This window comes from Phalangium opilio, unplaced genomic scaffold, assembly GCF_054372755.1.
Source record: "Phalangium opilio isolate 3A_F unplaced genomic scaffold, DU_Popi_V2 ptg000048l_1, whole genome shotgun sequence".
In the NCBI taxonomy this organism is placed as follows: domain Eukaryota; kingdom Metazoa; phylum Arthropoda; class Arachnida; order Opiliones; family Phalangiidae; genus Phalangium; species Phalangium opilio.
Genome location: NW_028324170.1, coordinates 2,297,762 through 2,313,361, shown reverse-complemented (window position 1 = coordinate 2,313,361; position 15,600 = coordinate 2,297,762). Strand labels below are relative to the sequence as shown.

General features: G+C 38.5%; 2 protein-coding genes and 1 long non-coding RNA gene across 3 annotated transcripts in view; 1 reads left to right on the top strand and 2 right to left on the bottom strand.

The window, feature by feature from the left end:
- The window catches only part of AstA (allatostatin A), a 35,050-nt gene extending 25,004 nt beyond the window's left edge, over nt 1-10,046 (bottom strand). Inside the window, exon 1 of the mRNA XM_089839253.1 lies at nt 9,931-10,046. The gene's annotated coding sequence lies outside the window, so the exon portion shown is untranslated. The remainder of the gene's footprint in view (nt 1-9,930) is intronic.
- On the top strand, nt 8,935-9,965 carry LOC149673629 (uncharacterized). Its single transcript, XR_016366893.1, has 3 exons — nt 8,935-8,979; nt 9,482-9,600; nt 9,760-9,965. It is a non-coding gene; the product is annotated as an uncharacterized LOC149673629 (long non-coding RNA).
- A 249-nt stretch (nt 10,047-10,295) lies between the features above and the next one.
- LOC149673627 (uncharacterized) lies at nt 10,296-13,611 on the bottom strand. The gene is made up of 2 exons (XM_089840017.1): nt 10,979-13,611; nt 10,296-10,870 (listed from the first exon to the last, which is right to left on the bottom strand). The coding sequence occupies exons 1-2, from the start codon at nt 13,276-13,278 to the stop codon at nt 10,423-10,425; spliced, it is 2,748 nt and encodes a 915-aa protein (XP_089696143.1). The 5' UTR covers nt 13,279-13,611; the 3' UTR covers nt 10,296-10,422.
- Between the last annotated feature and the right edge of the window lie 1,989 nt (nt 13,612-15,600).

The following is a 15,600-nucleotide window of genomic DNA, read 5'->3' as shown; positions in this document are numbered from 1 at the left end:
GCAAAATTAACCACCGAGTGTAGGACTTCAATTCTCGCTTGTCGTAATCCTCGAACTAGCTCGAGCTGTAAGTCTCTAGCATTACGAAGCATAGGTATTGTCATACTTATGGTAGGAACATATCTTATAGACTTATGGTTGAACACATATCTAGTGGTCATGTCACGTCCCAAATAAAAGCATTACCATAGAATGTCTTATACCCTTGGTCATCTAAAGACCTCTTTAATATATTCTAATGGTGACAATGCACCCACAAAAAACAAAGCCAAACATTAAGTATTTTTTTTTCTTTCCTAACCTAGGTCTCATCTGGGATTATCTCGTCTTGGTTTATACCAAATATACTGTTAGTTAAGTTAGGTTAACATACTCAAATTTACAACTATACAGTATTATAAATATGCAAGGTGTTCCAAAAAGTGTGGTGGGAGAAGTTATGACGACCCCTTAAATTACTGAAAGACAATGATTTCTAATTTAATTAATCATAACTCCAAAACAGTGGCCTTTGGGGGCAAAAGGTCACAGAAGTCACATTTTCGACTCAAAATGGTCCATTGTACCCTGGGTCCTACCTACCAACCTTTATGGTAAGCCATATATTAAATATCTTCTTAGATAATCCCAATTACTTTGACGACAATGCGTACAGTACGTCAAACGTGAATTCAAAACGTACATATTTTGACAGCGGCATATACCTTCAAAAGTGAGTAGTGACCCTTAACCAAATTTCCCTTTGACCTTTAGGGCACGCGAGTTTTTCGGGGGAACAAAACGAAAGATCCCTCTAATTAAAATGGATTTAAAAATTGCGGGTAATAACCCACCCCCCGGGGCATGGGGGTGGGGAGGTTGGGGTGCGTGGAGTTTGGAGTAGATTATTCGTAAGTCAAACTGTCCTTTTCAAAAGTATAATAAAAAAGGATACAATCTAATTAGGCCTTTGAGCGCACCTGATGCTCAAACGATTTGAAAAAAATTTATATATCTATACATCACTGAGCACTTCAAAGATATTGGCATTTGTTACTCTAGAGACATGGAAACATTGTTAAATTTTCATGCATAGAGAATCGTTAATTTAATTAGGAACTTTAAAGTTCAAGGTAGTCTGTAAGCTATTAATTTAAGACTCCTTAAAATTCGATGCTGTGGAGACGGCGGTATCCTTTCAATTGGTCTCAGACTTTGTCAAATAAGTGATTCGTCCAAGACATCAGTCGGACCCGTGGAAAACTTAACTTCAAACTAGCTTATTTAGGTAAATTCAGCTGCCAAAACTCAACTTTTCAAACCACCCGCAATGTCTGGGAGAACTATACGAATTTGCAATCGGAATTTCCATCAAACACGTTGCAGACCATGATATAAGTAACGTAAAAACAATAAGTATGAAGCACACTATTATATCCGACACACCAACTTGTTAAATAATTTTATTGCCAATCAAAACTGGCACTATATATACAGGGTGTTTCTGATAAGTCTGCATCCATAAGTTAAGGGGGATGTTCTTTTGGGTGCACGATTTTGAGTTGAAAATGTAACTTCTATCTCCATTTTGCCACAAAACTTAACTTAATTAGCATCACGGTAGCCCTGAAACATTTTTGGGAAGTGCCAATCTATCATACTTAATGCAATTATGCTACTTATAACCATGATAATATCCCCGGCGTTTGACTATAGTACATTCTTACATTGAAAAACAGTTACACATGGTTCAATGAAGGATTAGACTTTAAAGCTTCGCCTTACGACGAAAAGCACTCTACCCTGCTTTGGGAAATCTAGAAAAATAGGGAAAAGGCACCCAGGGTTATCTACACATACCCTGGAATACCGTGCTAAGGATAAGCCCTGCGGTTTCGGAATTGTTAAGTCAAAACCATAACACACTAGATCTTTGGAGAAATGGAAGACAGTAGAAAATCCCAAAACAAATAAATATTCTTCAAGGAAAAACAATTCAAATTGACTATTTAGTAATTGTTAGGCCTTGGTTAATTACCCAATGGATTAGTAATTAAATCTCTCTTAGTTTCTTAAGACTTGGTCAATTATCATATCCTATATTTACCTATGAACGTATTTATTTAAGACCAATACGTGATATCTAGTTTATTAGGGAGAAGGTGTAAGATGCCTAAGTATTCGCGCCCCATAGTCCCAGTCCCCCTTTCAAAATACAAGGAGGGGGGGGGGACGTAAAAGGAGGCCGGCTATTTCGCCTCTCCTCAGTCGGAAAATATGACTGTAATTTTCGTCATTCGCGTCGCGCTGACGTGAGTTTTCAAGAACCAATGAGATGCTGGCTGGTTGTAATTTAGAGGCGGCGGGGATTAACTCCGGACACGTCTACGTTTGGACTGTAGATAAAGCTGGAAATATGGCGAATTTATACATTCTCCCTAATAAACTAGATATAACTTCTTGCATCGGTCCTATAATTACTCCTTTTTTGGGGGGGGGGGAACACCTTGTGTAAGAAATAAGGGTTTGGCACCTGACTTAAGAGATATGAAAATGTTTTGGAATATTTTAGTTTAACATCAGCAAAAATTGCAGATAAGCAGGGGGGATAAACCCAGGCTGTAAATGAAAAACCCCTCCCCCTTTCTGGATCGTGTAGTCTACAAAGACTTTTAAATAATTGTAATTTATTAAAAGATTCTGGGTCGGCAGAAATACTTTAAAAACACCCCAAATTTCTTAAAGAATGCTATACTAAACTTCAAGTGCACTTGAGGGAACTCGCAATAATGAACGGTACATCAACTGCCCCTTAAATTTTAAACTTTTAGCATAAAAACCCCGTTATAACTTTAGAACCCCCATGGTATTATACGCCTCGTTTAGGATTTTGTCGACCAGACTCTAATGTTTAACCTATAATCAACTAGAAAAAGAAAACCTACAAGAAACTTAGGGGTTTTTTACTCTTCATTTTCTTTCAAAATTATTACTGTCTAAAGTAAATATTTAAATTCGTTGCTGATTTCAAAGGTCAATAAGTTAAAATATATAAAATACTTATCGATAATCAATGAATGTTGATGGATTTTTGATTAAATAACACATATTGTAATAAATTTTTGTTCCGAAAATATTTTCAGTGCGATTGTATAATTTTATATAATAATAAAAGGAAAATAATACTATCAGGAATAATAAAAACTAGCCCATGAATATTGAAATATATGATTTCAGAAATTGTAGGCATAGTTGTACCTAATTTCAATATTATACAGGGTGTTTCTGATAAATCTCCCATAAGTTCTTTGGGAAATCGATTTTGAGTCGTAAATGTAACTTCTATCTCCATTTTGTTTGCCCTACGGGACACTGTTTTCGAGTTAAGATTGGATGGAGTATTTTACGGATGACCCCCTTAAATTTAATTATGAAACTGAAATACAATGATTTCTAATTTAATTAAGGGGCCATCCCTAAAACACACTTAAATTCATAACTCGAAATTACAGTGTAGGGCAAAATGGAGATATAAATAACATTTTCACTCAGAATCGAATATAAGAACATCCCCCATAATTTATGGATGCACACTTATCAGAAACACCCTGTATTTATAGTAAAACTGAATAAATTCATACAAAAAAATATATATATAACAGCGTCTGTATCAACAGTAACTTTATACTTTAAGGAATAATATAAATTAGTCCATGAATATCGATAGAAATACACGATTTCAAAAATGGTAGGCATAATTGTACCTAAAATATACCTCATTTATATACATAATATTCACGATAAAAATGACTAAATTCATATAAAAAGGGAGTGAGTGCGTATCTACAGTAAATTGGTCGGGAAGGCCCGCACCTGGTCCTAAAGAAAGAGTTGGCCATTTCGCCACACAAAATATACGTAACATATTTCTCTTACCACACAATACACAAAACCGAAGTAATAACCCTAAAGTAAAGAGACCTAAATGAAAGCCCTTCGTAATTGAAAGTAAAGATTTTACTTCGAAAGATGAACTTCTATGAATATCTATTTTGTCATTGATATAAACACGAGAAGCCCATTCTATTGATTGCAATCAAAGCTGGATAACTCGGACGCTATTTTCCCTTTTTATAATAGACTACTTCGATATTAAGTTGGCCCTATTTCGCCCTCAACCGTAACTAAGCATAGACGAAGGTATATACGAAATGGCACCCAGTTACAATAGAAAAGTCTATATTTGTGTTTGCCACCATACCTATTTCGTGCCAATTATCCGCTAGGGGAATAACCAATTGATTATTTGTAACGAATAGAGAGACGATTTTCTAAGAAGTGCAGAAACCCGTACCCCCCCAAATAATAAGGCTTAGACCCAATTTGCCCGCGACACACTTAATAAAAAAATATACAGTATACAGTCCGGGGAAAAAAGGGTTGCCTAATATCACAAGTTCGTAGATAAAAATAAAAAGTGTACTACGTTCAAGCAGTTCCCACCCTGCCTTTGGTTGTAAACGTCGTGTAAAATGAGAAGCAAAGTTCTACCCTACTTTCAACTTTTACACGAACCAAACAGTCAGAGAAGAGGTTTTTGGAGGGCAAAAGTTTATAGAAAGGTGGTGGCGACAGGGCCGGAAATAAGAAAATTTATAATAGGACATGTGTCCTGTGACCCCCTGTCTGACTTGTCCAATGGAGTGTGCAAAAATAGTAACGCATTTCCATAGTCAAGCTATCAAAATTTCGGAAAATTTATTGGTCTAACTGTCCAGTGACCTCCTTAATTTTTAACAAAATTACGGGACATTTTAAAATTTTATTGGACAAAAATTTCCGGCCCTAGGTGGCGATCCAATCGTTAATTTTTGGTACTACTTTAGGAGCCTATTCACGCGTTTTACCTGTCATAGGCAGAGGGGGTCGACACTATTCCGAGAGGTAAAGGGGGAAGGTTTCACGTATTACACTGCACGAGCGAGCTTGAACAAAATATAATACTTTTGGTTTTTATCTATAAACCTTTGCTACTATAGTTGGCAGGGAAGAAATCAGAAAATTTTCAAGACATACTAACATGATGACGTGTTGCCTAAAAATAAAATTTTGCTCGAGACTGTTCCTTTGATGAATGAAATATTGCCTTAATTTAGTTTGTAATTTAATTTTGAGTCGTAAATGTTCTCTGACATTTTTACCGTCGTCCGGGCCACTGTTTTCGAGTTATGATTTTAAGAGTGTTTCCCTGACTTTTCCAGATATTCCCTGTAAAGTCTTCAATTCAATTTAATTTAATTTTCGGGGAATCTTAGGTGGATTTAAATGAACGCGATATAAATGGAGAAAATAAAGAAAGCGAGATCAATTTCAAGTCCTTTAGTAATATAGGAATCCATTTAGAATTAAAAGAAGAGGAACAGAAGAGAGAGTGGGAGAGGACAGTGTTTTTTCTCTGGGAGTCTAGTAGGAGAATGACTTTTGAACCCCCATATACCCCATTCTATTTCTACTGCATCATCTCATCAACATGCTAAACGACATTCGACAGAGCAAAAAAACTTGCAGATAGGCTTTCCCCCCTCCCCCCCTCTCTCTCTCTCTCTCTGCTTTCAAATGAATTTCGTCTCTCAGAAGAAATATCATCAACACTTTCTTTTTGTCTTGCCCAAAAGAATCCCTGGGACATTGTCAAGATATCGAATCCAGAATTATATTATTCAGAAGTTATCACTAAGTCATTTTTTCAGTTAAATTAAAGTATTTAAATGAAGTATATCTATTGGAAAACCAATTTTCCTCATATCTCCGTTTCTTTCACAAATATTTTTCTTAAGGCACTCCCCCTGTCTTATATGGAGTAATAACTACTGGATTGGTGTTTTTAATTAAAGCAACTTTGAAATATCCCCCTAAATAATAATTTTGAATATCTTTGAAATGTCCCTAATAATTTCGAAATATCTTTGAAATGTCCCTAATAATTTCGAAACATCTTTGAAATGTCCCTAATAATTTCGAAATATCTTTGAAATGTCCCTACTAATTTCGAAATATCTTTGAAATGTCCCTAATAATTTTGAAATATCTTTGAAATGTCCCTAATAATTTTGAAATATCTTTGAAATGTCCCTAATAATTTTGAAATATCTTTGAAATGTCCCTAATAATTTGGAAATATCTTTGAAATGTCCCTAATAATTTTGAAATATCTTTGAAATGTCCCTAATAATTTTGAAATATCTTTGAAATGTCCCTAATAATTTCGAAATATCTTTGAAATGTCCCTAATAATTTTGAAATATCTTTGAAATGTCCCTAATAATTTTGAAATATCTTTGAAATGTCCCTAATAATTTTGAAATATCTTTGAAATGTCCCTAATAATTTGGAAATATCTTTGAAATGTCCCTAATAATTTTGAAATATCTTTGAAATGTCCCTAATAATTTTGAAATATCTTTGAAATGTCCCTAATAATTTTGAAATATCTTTGAAATGTCCCTAATAATTTTGAAATATCTTTGAAATGTCCCTAATAATTTTGAATATCTTTGAAATGTTCCTAATAATTTTGAATATCTTTGAAATGTCCCTAATAATTTTGAAATATCTTTGAAATGTCCCTAATAATTTTGAATATCTTTGAAATGTTCCTAATAATTTTGAATATCTTTGAAATGTCCCTAATAATTTTGAATATCTTTGAAATGTCCCTAATAATTTTGAATATCTTTGAAATGACCCTAATAATTTTGAATATCTTTGAAATGTCCCTAATAATTTTGAATATCTTTGAAATGTCCCTAATAATTTTGAATATCTTTGAAATGTCCCTAATAATTTTGAATATCTTTGAAATGTCCCTATTAATTATAAATACCTTTTGAAATGCCCCTAATAAATAAAAATACCTTTTGAAATGTCCCTACTATTTATAAATACCTTTTGAAATGCCCCTAATAAATAAAAATACCTTTTGAAATGTCCCTAATAATTATAAATACCTTTTGAAATGTCCCTAATAATTTTAAATATCTTTGAAACGTCCCTAAAACTGTTTAAATAAATTAATTTCCATTCCAACAAAGGTAAGGAAGGGTCTACTTCGGTTTTATTTACTTTCGTTGACACTATAGACTGAAATAGTTAAATATCACATCGCATTTGCAATGTAGCTGATGTTGGGGCGGATTAATAAACAATGTTACAGCGCATAGGGACAGAAATAGTAGGTTCTGAGACAGTGACTCTATGGGGTTAAGGGGTAGGGGTTAAAGTACATTAAAGAAGCTCCATTCCCATTCTATGTTTTTTTTCTTTTCTGGGGGGGGGAGGAGAGGGGGGCAGTTTCACGCTGAGACAGTGAAAACCATAGTAATATCAACCTCTTCCGTTTTTCGTGATACGAATTCACAATTTGGGTGATTTTTCCCTAAACCAGGAGCCCTGGGGGTCGTGAACTTTGTCGTTTCAAATAAATCTATAGCACTTATACAATATACCACTAAAAATTCGCCAAACTATAAGCACTAAATACTGTCACAAATCACACTCACTACTTTTTAAGTGTTACCAGACCATTAGTAAGCTAATAGAACGATTCTATTGATTTCAGAGCGATCTTAGTTCAGAACCTTTGAACTTAAGTACTTGAGAAACTTGGTTGTTAGTTCACAGAGAGCCTGACAACAGTAAAAACCATCTATAGCTAAGCCTAACCACCTAAGAAATGAAGGGAGGAGGGGCCTAAATAAACATAAGAGTATTTTGTAAGAAAATTAAGTCAAGCGTTTAAATTGACGCCAGAAGTGTGTTTGTATTTTGCGTTTAGAAATTCCCACACACTATTGAATATTTTACTATTTTTTCCTACCCTTGACAAAAACTACAGGAATATTGCCAAAAAGCTGTATGGTTTTTGTTTGCCAAGTTAAGAGAAGATGCAATAATGAAAAGATAGTGACAGGGGGAGGAGGGAATATGCAAATTTCAAAATGAATTGTTCAAATAAAAACTAGAGTACGTCAATAAATATAGCTATACTATAAGAAATATTCAAATTCCCTGACGGATAATTTTAAACTTAAAATATTTTTTTTTTATTTATTTAAAAATACCTTCAATTTCATTCCAGTAAAGTGGATGGAGTCACTAGACCATAATTTCAGGTCATCCTGACCTTCAGTCAAGGTCATGGTTTATTTTGGTAACCCACTAGTGTCCAGTTTTATGTTATTTAATTATTTTTTATATAAAATAATTTGAAATTAATGAATCTTCAAGTAAAGTAATATTTTTCCAGTTTCTAAGCCTAACTCTAACAAATAGTTTTGGTCAGATGTATTTCTGGAATTTCATAATAACAAGTGGTATATTTTCAGGTCACAACAACAAACATCTGTTAATATCATTTTGAAATATTTCCGAAATCTTAACAAAAGCATCTTATATCGCCTAGAGATAGATAGACCTGTCCAGTTAAGATACGGAGCTATTTAGTGTCAGCCTTTAAGCCCATTAAATATCTAACACCCAAAGTCCATATAGAGATAAAGTTAAAAAGATTTTTAAACCAAGGCTTACCAATATAATAACGTATATTTACTTCAAATCACGTGTGTAAGCTACGAAGAACCTCATATACAGGGTGTTTGTGAAAGGTCCATCAATAATGAAAGGGCGTATTTATTGGGCCATTTTGAGTCGAAAATGTTCTATGACATTTTTCCGTTCGGGCCACTGTTTTCAAGTTATGATTGGAGTAATTTACGGATGACCCCTTAAATTTAATTAAGAAATTGAAAGACAGCGCTAATTTAATGAAGGGGTCATCCCTAAAATATTCAAATCATAACTCGAAAACGGTGGCTCGGACGGCAAAATGTCATAGAACATTTTCGACTCAAAATGGCCCAATAAATACGCCCTTTCATTATTGATGGACTTTTCACAAACACCCTGTATATATTTCTTTATTATTATCCCAAGGCTCTCAGGGTAAGGCTTCTATATCTATAGAATTTGTCCCATAGAGTTTCAATTTTGGGCAAAGGGTGTATAAGGCACCCTTTTTTTCCTCGAGTGATAAGGCAAGATTACTAAGGCTTCAGGCCTTTTTGATTTTTACTCCCAACTACAGAGTCCCCCAAGGCTCACTCTATGAGTAAATTTGATGGTGGGGGTTCTAATAATTCGGGGCGATATTGGAAAAGATATTGTATGTCATAGGGGGGATATGCCCCTCGCCTCTACAATAGGATGCCCCCAAAGAAACGAAACGATACTTCCTAAGGAAGGCAACTTGGGGAGGGGGGAAGGGGCGGACGGAAGTAAAGTGGGAATCTACATATTCAAATTGAATACGTAATCGAGTTTCTTCACATTTTTATACAGTAAAGAAAATATAAGAAGAAATTATATTCATAGGCTTTTTTTAAAAAAAATCACAGGCAACGCCAGATTTGGTTGCTTGTTTAAAATATCTTAATTTATTATTTAGGACGATGAAACATCTTTATAGGTACCGCCTCCGGTGAATTGGAGAGGTGGTTTTAACTATATCTCAAAGGATTAACGCGAATTTCATACCTTAGGGAGGGATGGTACCTAACTTATAAGGTACAAGAAATTTGCCTCAATTTGACTAAAAGGGTCACAGTTTGCGAAAGGAAATGATTTAAAGCATCGAATGGATGTTTAAATTACTCTAAAATATCAAATATTTGCCACCGTAGTTTGAAAATGAGTTAATAATATGGAAATTTAATTCTCGCTTAGGTATCTGATTCAGCGATTTAAATGGCCAAGGCTTAAAGATGCAAAATGGATATGGTTTCCGACTTTCCGTGTATTCGCGCAAACAGCAGTGAACTAATAAATGCTCGTAGACCCACTATTAAATACTTTAATACGCTACTAAATAATGCAATTAAAACGAAATTAACTTACCTTTAATTATTTCCAACTTGAATTAGAGTTTCATACAAAATTTGGAAGGAACACAATTGACTACGCGCCTTTTTCCAAATGAAAAAAAAAGAGCAGACGACCAGACGTCACTACAAAAATCTTCGGGGCTGGATATCAAAGTATAGAGCTATTTCAGAGGGGTAATGGCTGCGTCACCAATGCTATTTGCCCATAGAGAAAATCTGCACAAAATGGCCGCCCTGGTCCGCCAAAGGCAGGCCCAATTTTCGTAGCAGACGAAATTTTTCCCCCACTGAAATAGCTCTATAGAAATTATGACACTATGAGCTACTAATAAGTTGCTAATTAGTTATTAGAATAAAGACATTGAGAAATGGCCAAGATAATCTTCTAGAACTTTTTGTTAAAACGTTTGTAATAATAAATACAATTACAAATACAAGAGTTAGAAATGCGATCAATTCTAGTTTCTTAGTAACGAATATTAACATTGTTTCATGCACCAATTATCTATCCTTGGAGTCTGACACCACCTCCACTTGGTACCCCTCCTCCGACATTCTGGACTCTGTATCCACCTCCTTGAACCATTCGAACGCCGCTTCCTCCTCCACCTCCTTGGACCATTCGAACGCCACTTCCGCCTCCACCTCCTTGGACCATTCGAACGCCACTTCCGCCTCCACCTCCTTGGACCATTCGAACGCCACTTCCGCCTCCACCTCCTTGGACCATTCGAACGCCAGTACTTCCTCCTTGAACCATTCGAACGCCACTTCCACCTCCTTGGACCATTCGAACGCCACTTCCACCTCCTTGGACCATTCGTACGCCACTTCCACCTCCTTGGACCATTCGGACGCCACTTCCACCTCCTTGGACCATTCGAACCCCACCACCACTCATTCCTCCTCCTTGAACCATTGTGACTCTTTGAGCAGATTGCGCTGGAACGTATCTATTATAAAATAATGCTAATTAATATTTTAGGTTTAGCAATAAAATGTCTAAGGATACTTGATGTAATTCTAATAACTCCACTTAGCAATGACTTTGAACATTTTACCTGACAGATTGCACTTGTCTGACGACACCTCCCCCACCGCCCATGTTACCGGAAGCCTTGGCGGTTTTAAGAGTGTTCTGGATGTTCTTTAACTTATTTCTCCTTTTATTAACATTACCGCCTTGACGAATTTGGCCTCCTCCCCCACCGTTTCTACCGCCACCTCCCCCTTGCACATTCATATTGCCACCTCCACCCTCTGAATTTAGATCAGCTTCCCCATCAACACCACCGCTTGAGCCACCTCCTCCCGAAGAGCCCTCTTCACCCACATTCATGTTCGTTGAACCTCCACCGGAAGCTCCACCCACTTTAAGACCACCTGAGCTGCCTCCTCCATTCAACCCTCCTGAACCTCCGTTAAGACTACCTCCACCATCATTCAACCCTCCTGAACCTCCTTTAAGACTACCTCCACCACCATTCAACCCTCCTGAACCTTCGTTAAGACTACCTCCACCACCATTCAACCCTCCTGAACCTCCGCTAAGACCGCCACCACTCATCCCTCCTGAACCTCCGTTCAAACCACCGCCCATTCCCACTGAACCACCGTTCAAACCACCTCCCATTTTCACTGAGCCTCCGTTCAAACCACCGCTCATTCCCCCTGAACCTCCGTTCAAACCACCGCTCATTCCCCCTGAACCTCCGTTCAAACCACCGCTCATTCCCCCTGAACCTCCGTTCAAACCACCGCTCATTCCCCCTGAACCTCCGTTCAAACCACCGCCCATTCCCCCTGAGCCTCCGTTCAAACCACCGCCCATTCCCCCTGAGCCTCCGTTCAAACCACCGCCCATTCCCCCTGAGCCTCCGTTCAAACCACCTCCCATTTTCACTGAGCCTCCGTTCAAACCACCTCCCATTCCCCCTGAACCTCCGTTCAAACCACCGCCCATTCCCCCTGAGCCTCCGTTCAAACCACCGCCCATTCCCCCTGAACCTCCGTTCAAACCACCGCTCATTCCCCCTGAACCTCCGTTCAAACCACCGCTCATTCCCCCTGAACCTCCGTTCAAACCACCGCCCATTCCCCCTGAGCCTCCGTTCAAACCACCGCCCATTCCCCCTGAACCTCCGTTCAAACCACCGCTCATTCCCCCTGAACCTCCGTTCAAACCACCGCTCATTCCCCCTGAACCTCCGTTCAAACCACCGCCCATTCCCCCTGAGCCTCCGTTCAAACCACCGCCCATTCCCCCTGAGCCTCCGTTCAAACCACCGCCCATTCCCCCTGAGCCTCCGTTCAAACCACCTCCCATTTTCACTGAGCCTCCGTTCAAACCACCTCCCATTCCCCCTGAACCTCCGTTCAAACCACCGCCCATTCCCCCTGAGCCTCCGTTCAAACCACCGCTCATTCCCGCTGAACCTCCGTTCAAACCACCGCCCATTCCCCCTGAACCTCCGTTCAAACCACCTCCCATTTTCACTGAGCCTCCGTTCAAACCACCTCCCATTCCCCCTGAACCTCCGTTCAAACCACCTCCCATTTTCACTGAGCCTCCGTTCAAACCACCTCCCATTCCCCCTGAACCTCCGTTCAAACCACCTCCCATTCCCCCTGAACCTCCGTTCAAACCACCTCCCATTTTCACTGAGCCTCCGTTCAAACCACCTCCCATTCCCCCTGAACCTCCGTTCAAACCACCGCCCAATCCTCCTGAACCTCCTTTAAGACCACCTCCCATTCCCCCTGAACCTCCGTTCAAACCACCGCCCAATCCTCCTGAACCTCCTTTAAGACCACCTCCCAATCCTCCTGAACCTCCGTTCATACCACCGCCCAATCCTCCTGAACCTCCTTTAAGACCACCACCACCACCCAATCCTCCTGAACCTCCGTTCATACCACCGCTCAATCCTCCTGAACCTCCGTTTAAACCACCGCCCATTCCAAGTTTCGCATTCCCATTACCACCCAGTCCACCCTTCATATTACCACCACCGCCTAGACCTCCTGAACCTCCTCCTTTAAGACCACCGCCTGCACCTCCGTTTAAACCACCGCCTGCACCACCATTTAAACCACCGCCTGCACCACCGTTTAAACCACCGCCTGCACCACCGTTTAAACCACCACCCATTCCACCTTTCATATTACCATTACCACCTAGTCCACCTTTCATATTACCACCACCGCCTAGACCTCCTGATCCACCTCCGCTTCCTAAACCTCCAGAACCACCTACACCGCCAGACAGCTTAGTGTTTTGAGCATGGCTTGGGGAAGGCACTAATTGTAGAATCAAAATGACTCCGACTAACTTGAAAAGTGTCGCGCGATGGTTAACCATTTTTACTGCGCGCAGTTCTGATTTCAAATAGACCGTTATCAAGCGTTCAGATTCAGTTTATACGAAATTAATGGGACAGTCAAAAATAAATGGACCACCCAATGAATGATACCACGCAAACAACGTCAATGTAATCGTCAAATATACACAACCTTAATGACATCCCCGATATCTTCAGTTGGCTCCATTAAGATCGCTACGACTTAAATTTAAACAAAAAAAAACTGCTGGGGAAATTTTTAAAACCGTATTTGCTTTTAAACTTAAGGCTCTGACTAAACAATGAAAAAAAAAAGGTGAATAATCCATCTTGGGGTAGAAACGAAAATATAAAATTATACCTGACTTGTTGTACACCTCCAGAAGGTCGGGCTGTCCTCAGGCTATTTTCAATTTGACGAAGACGCTTTCTTTTGGCATTGCCGCCTTTCTTTTTCCTACCACCACCACCTCCTCCTCCACCTCCACCGCCTCCTGCTGCACCACCTTAAAAAGAACCACAAATATTATCAGTTTCAAGCATAATTACGTATATCTAAGTTAATTACCAGCGTCAGCTCCCGCGTCATCCTCGGCTACATCCGCGTCAGCACCAGCGTCACCTCCTCCACCCGCGTCCGCTCCTGCACCGGCTCCACCGGCCCCGGCGTCTGCCCCACCAGCCCCAGCGTCCGCCCCACCAGCCCCAGCATCCATCCCAGTCCCAGCTCCACCAGCGTTCGCATCGAATCCCGCTAAAAATTACAATAACGTTACGAAAATTTACTTAAACCGATCGGAAATATGCTGCCAAAACGTTACCTGCAGGAGCGGGTTCCTGTCCAATAACCGCTACGTTACAAAGGACAAATACCAGTGACAATAAGAACGCCAACTCTAACGTAAACTTCATAATGTCGTGTGGGAAATCCAAGGACGTCTCACTTGGCATTTATATAGGACTATATGACAGCAACAAAAAATTTAGATCCTACCAAAAATACAATTAATTTTAAGTCCAAATATTTAGTTAGAGGTATCACGCGAAACTAGAATTTGTAGTTAATTGATTTAACTTAGATACATTCAGAGAATTCGCAACGTCCAACAGCAAAATATTCCATTTAAGTGCAATTACACGCACTGCATTTTACGACTGGTTTCGATTATTTAATCAAACGAAAATGAAAATAACAGATTGTAACGTAGGTGAGGTCATAAGTTTATGAGATATGTTCCATAAGTATGACACAACCTATATTTCGCAAAGCTGAAGGTTCGATTGACTACACTCGGTTTTGCAGTACTTTCATCTTCCTATTTAGTCTGTACTAAGCCTTTGGCAGCGCCTGACCAGGCGTCGCTTTAAGAGAATCTGTGACCTACGTCACTTCATGACAAGCTCCAGTTTGTAACCAGTGACAAACTTATGGAACATATCTTATGGTGAGGTTGATGAAAGCCTTCCATGGTGTCCAGTATGAAAATCGCAAATTCAGCTTTTGATTCATTTATTATTATTATTATTTTATATGGCGATTATCAAAGATTTCAAAGCTAGAAATGTAATTTGGTTCACTTTCTTATTTCTATTTGTCTGTTTTGTCTTTATATCCGTGATTGTTTAACAAGTCACGAGCCTTTGGGTTATTTTGAATTTCAATGAACATAGACGTTAAAATATGATCAAACACAACACGCACGTCATCTGGTTTTCACAGTGTATAAACATGAAAAGAACATTAGAACGAGTGCGTATTAACATTCGAGCAGCTGAGGAAATATTGTTCATTTCGTTCAAAAGAATGATCGTTAGGAATTTCTTGGAATATTCCAGAAATAAAGGATGTGAAATTTAAATTAATACAGATTGCGGTATTAAATTACTTTATTTTGAAATAAAAATAATGAGCTTAATCTATAATTCTAGCCATGGGCCCAAACTTTGGGGTAACTAATAACATGTATTTAATTTATAATTCACGTTATATAACAGTAAGTATGACACTCATACTTCTATACAATATATTCATGTTTTGTTCTTCGTTTCCAAATACTAGGCATATTTCCACCAAGCCAACTTGTTAAATAATTTTTCCCGCGATTAGCTTACCGGTGTTGAAGCAAAACCAATATCAAGTGAAGAAACCCTCTAGAAATTTAGCGTTACTACAATATGAAGTGACGTACTTATTCGTATTATGTTTCTTAAGGTACCACCCTCCTGAATGTACAAAGATAAGGCCTGATGACGGATATAATGTACAAGGAAGGTTTTCTGATTGGATGTAACTTTTTTCGTATTATGTTTACTGTTTTGAAAAATTTCCATTGAACTAAAAT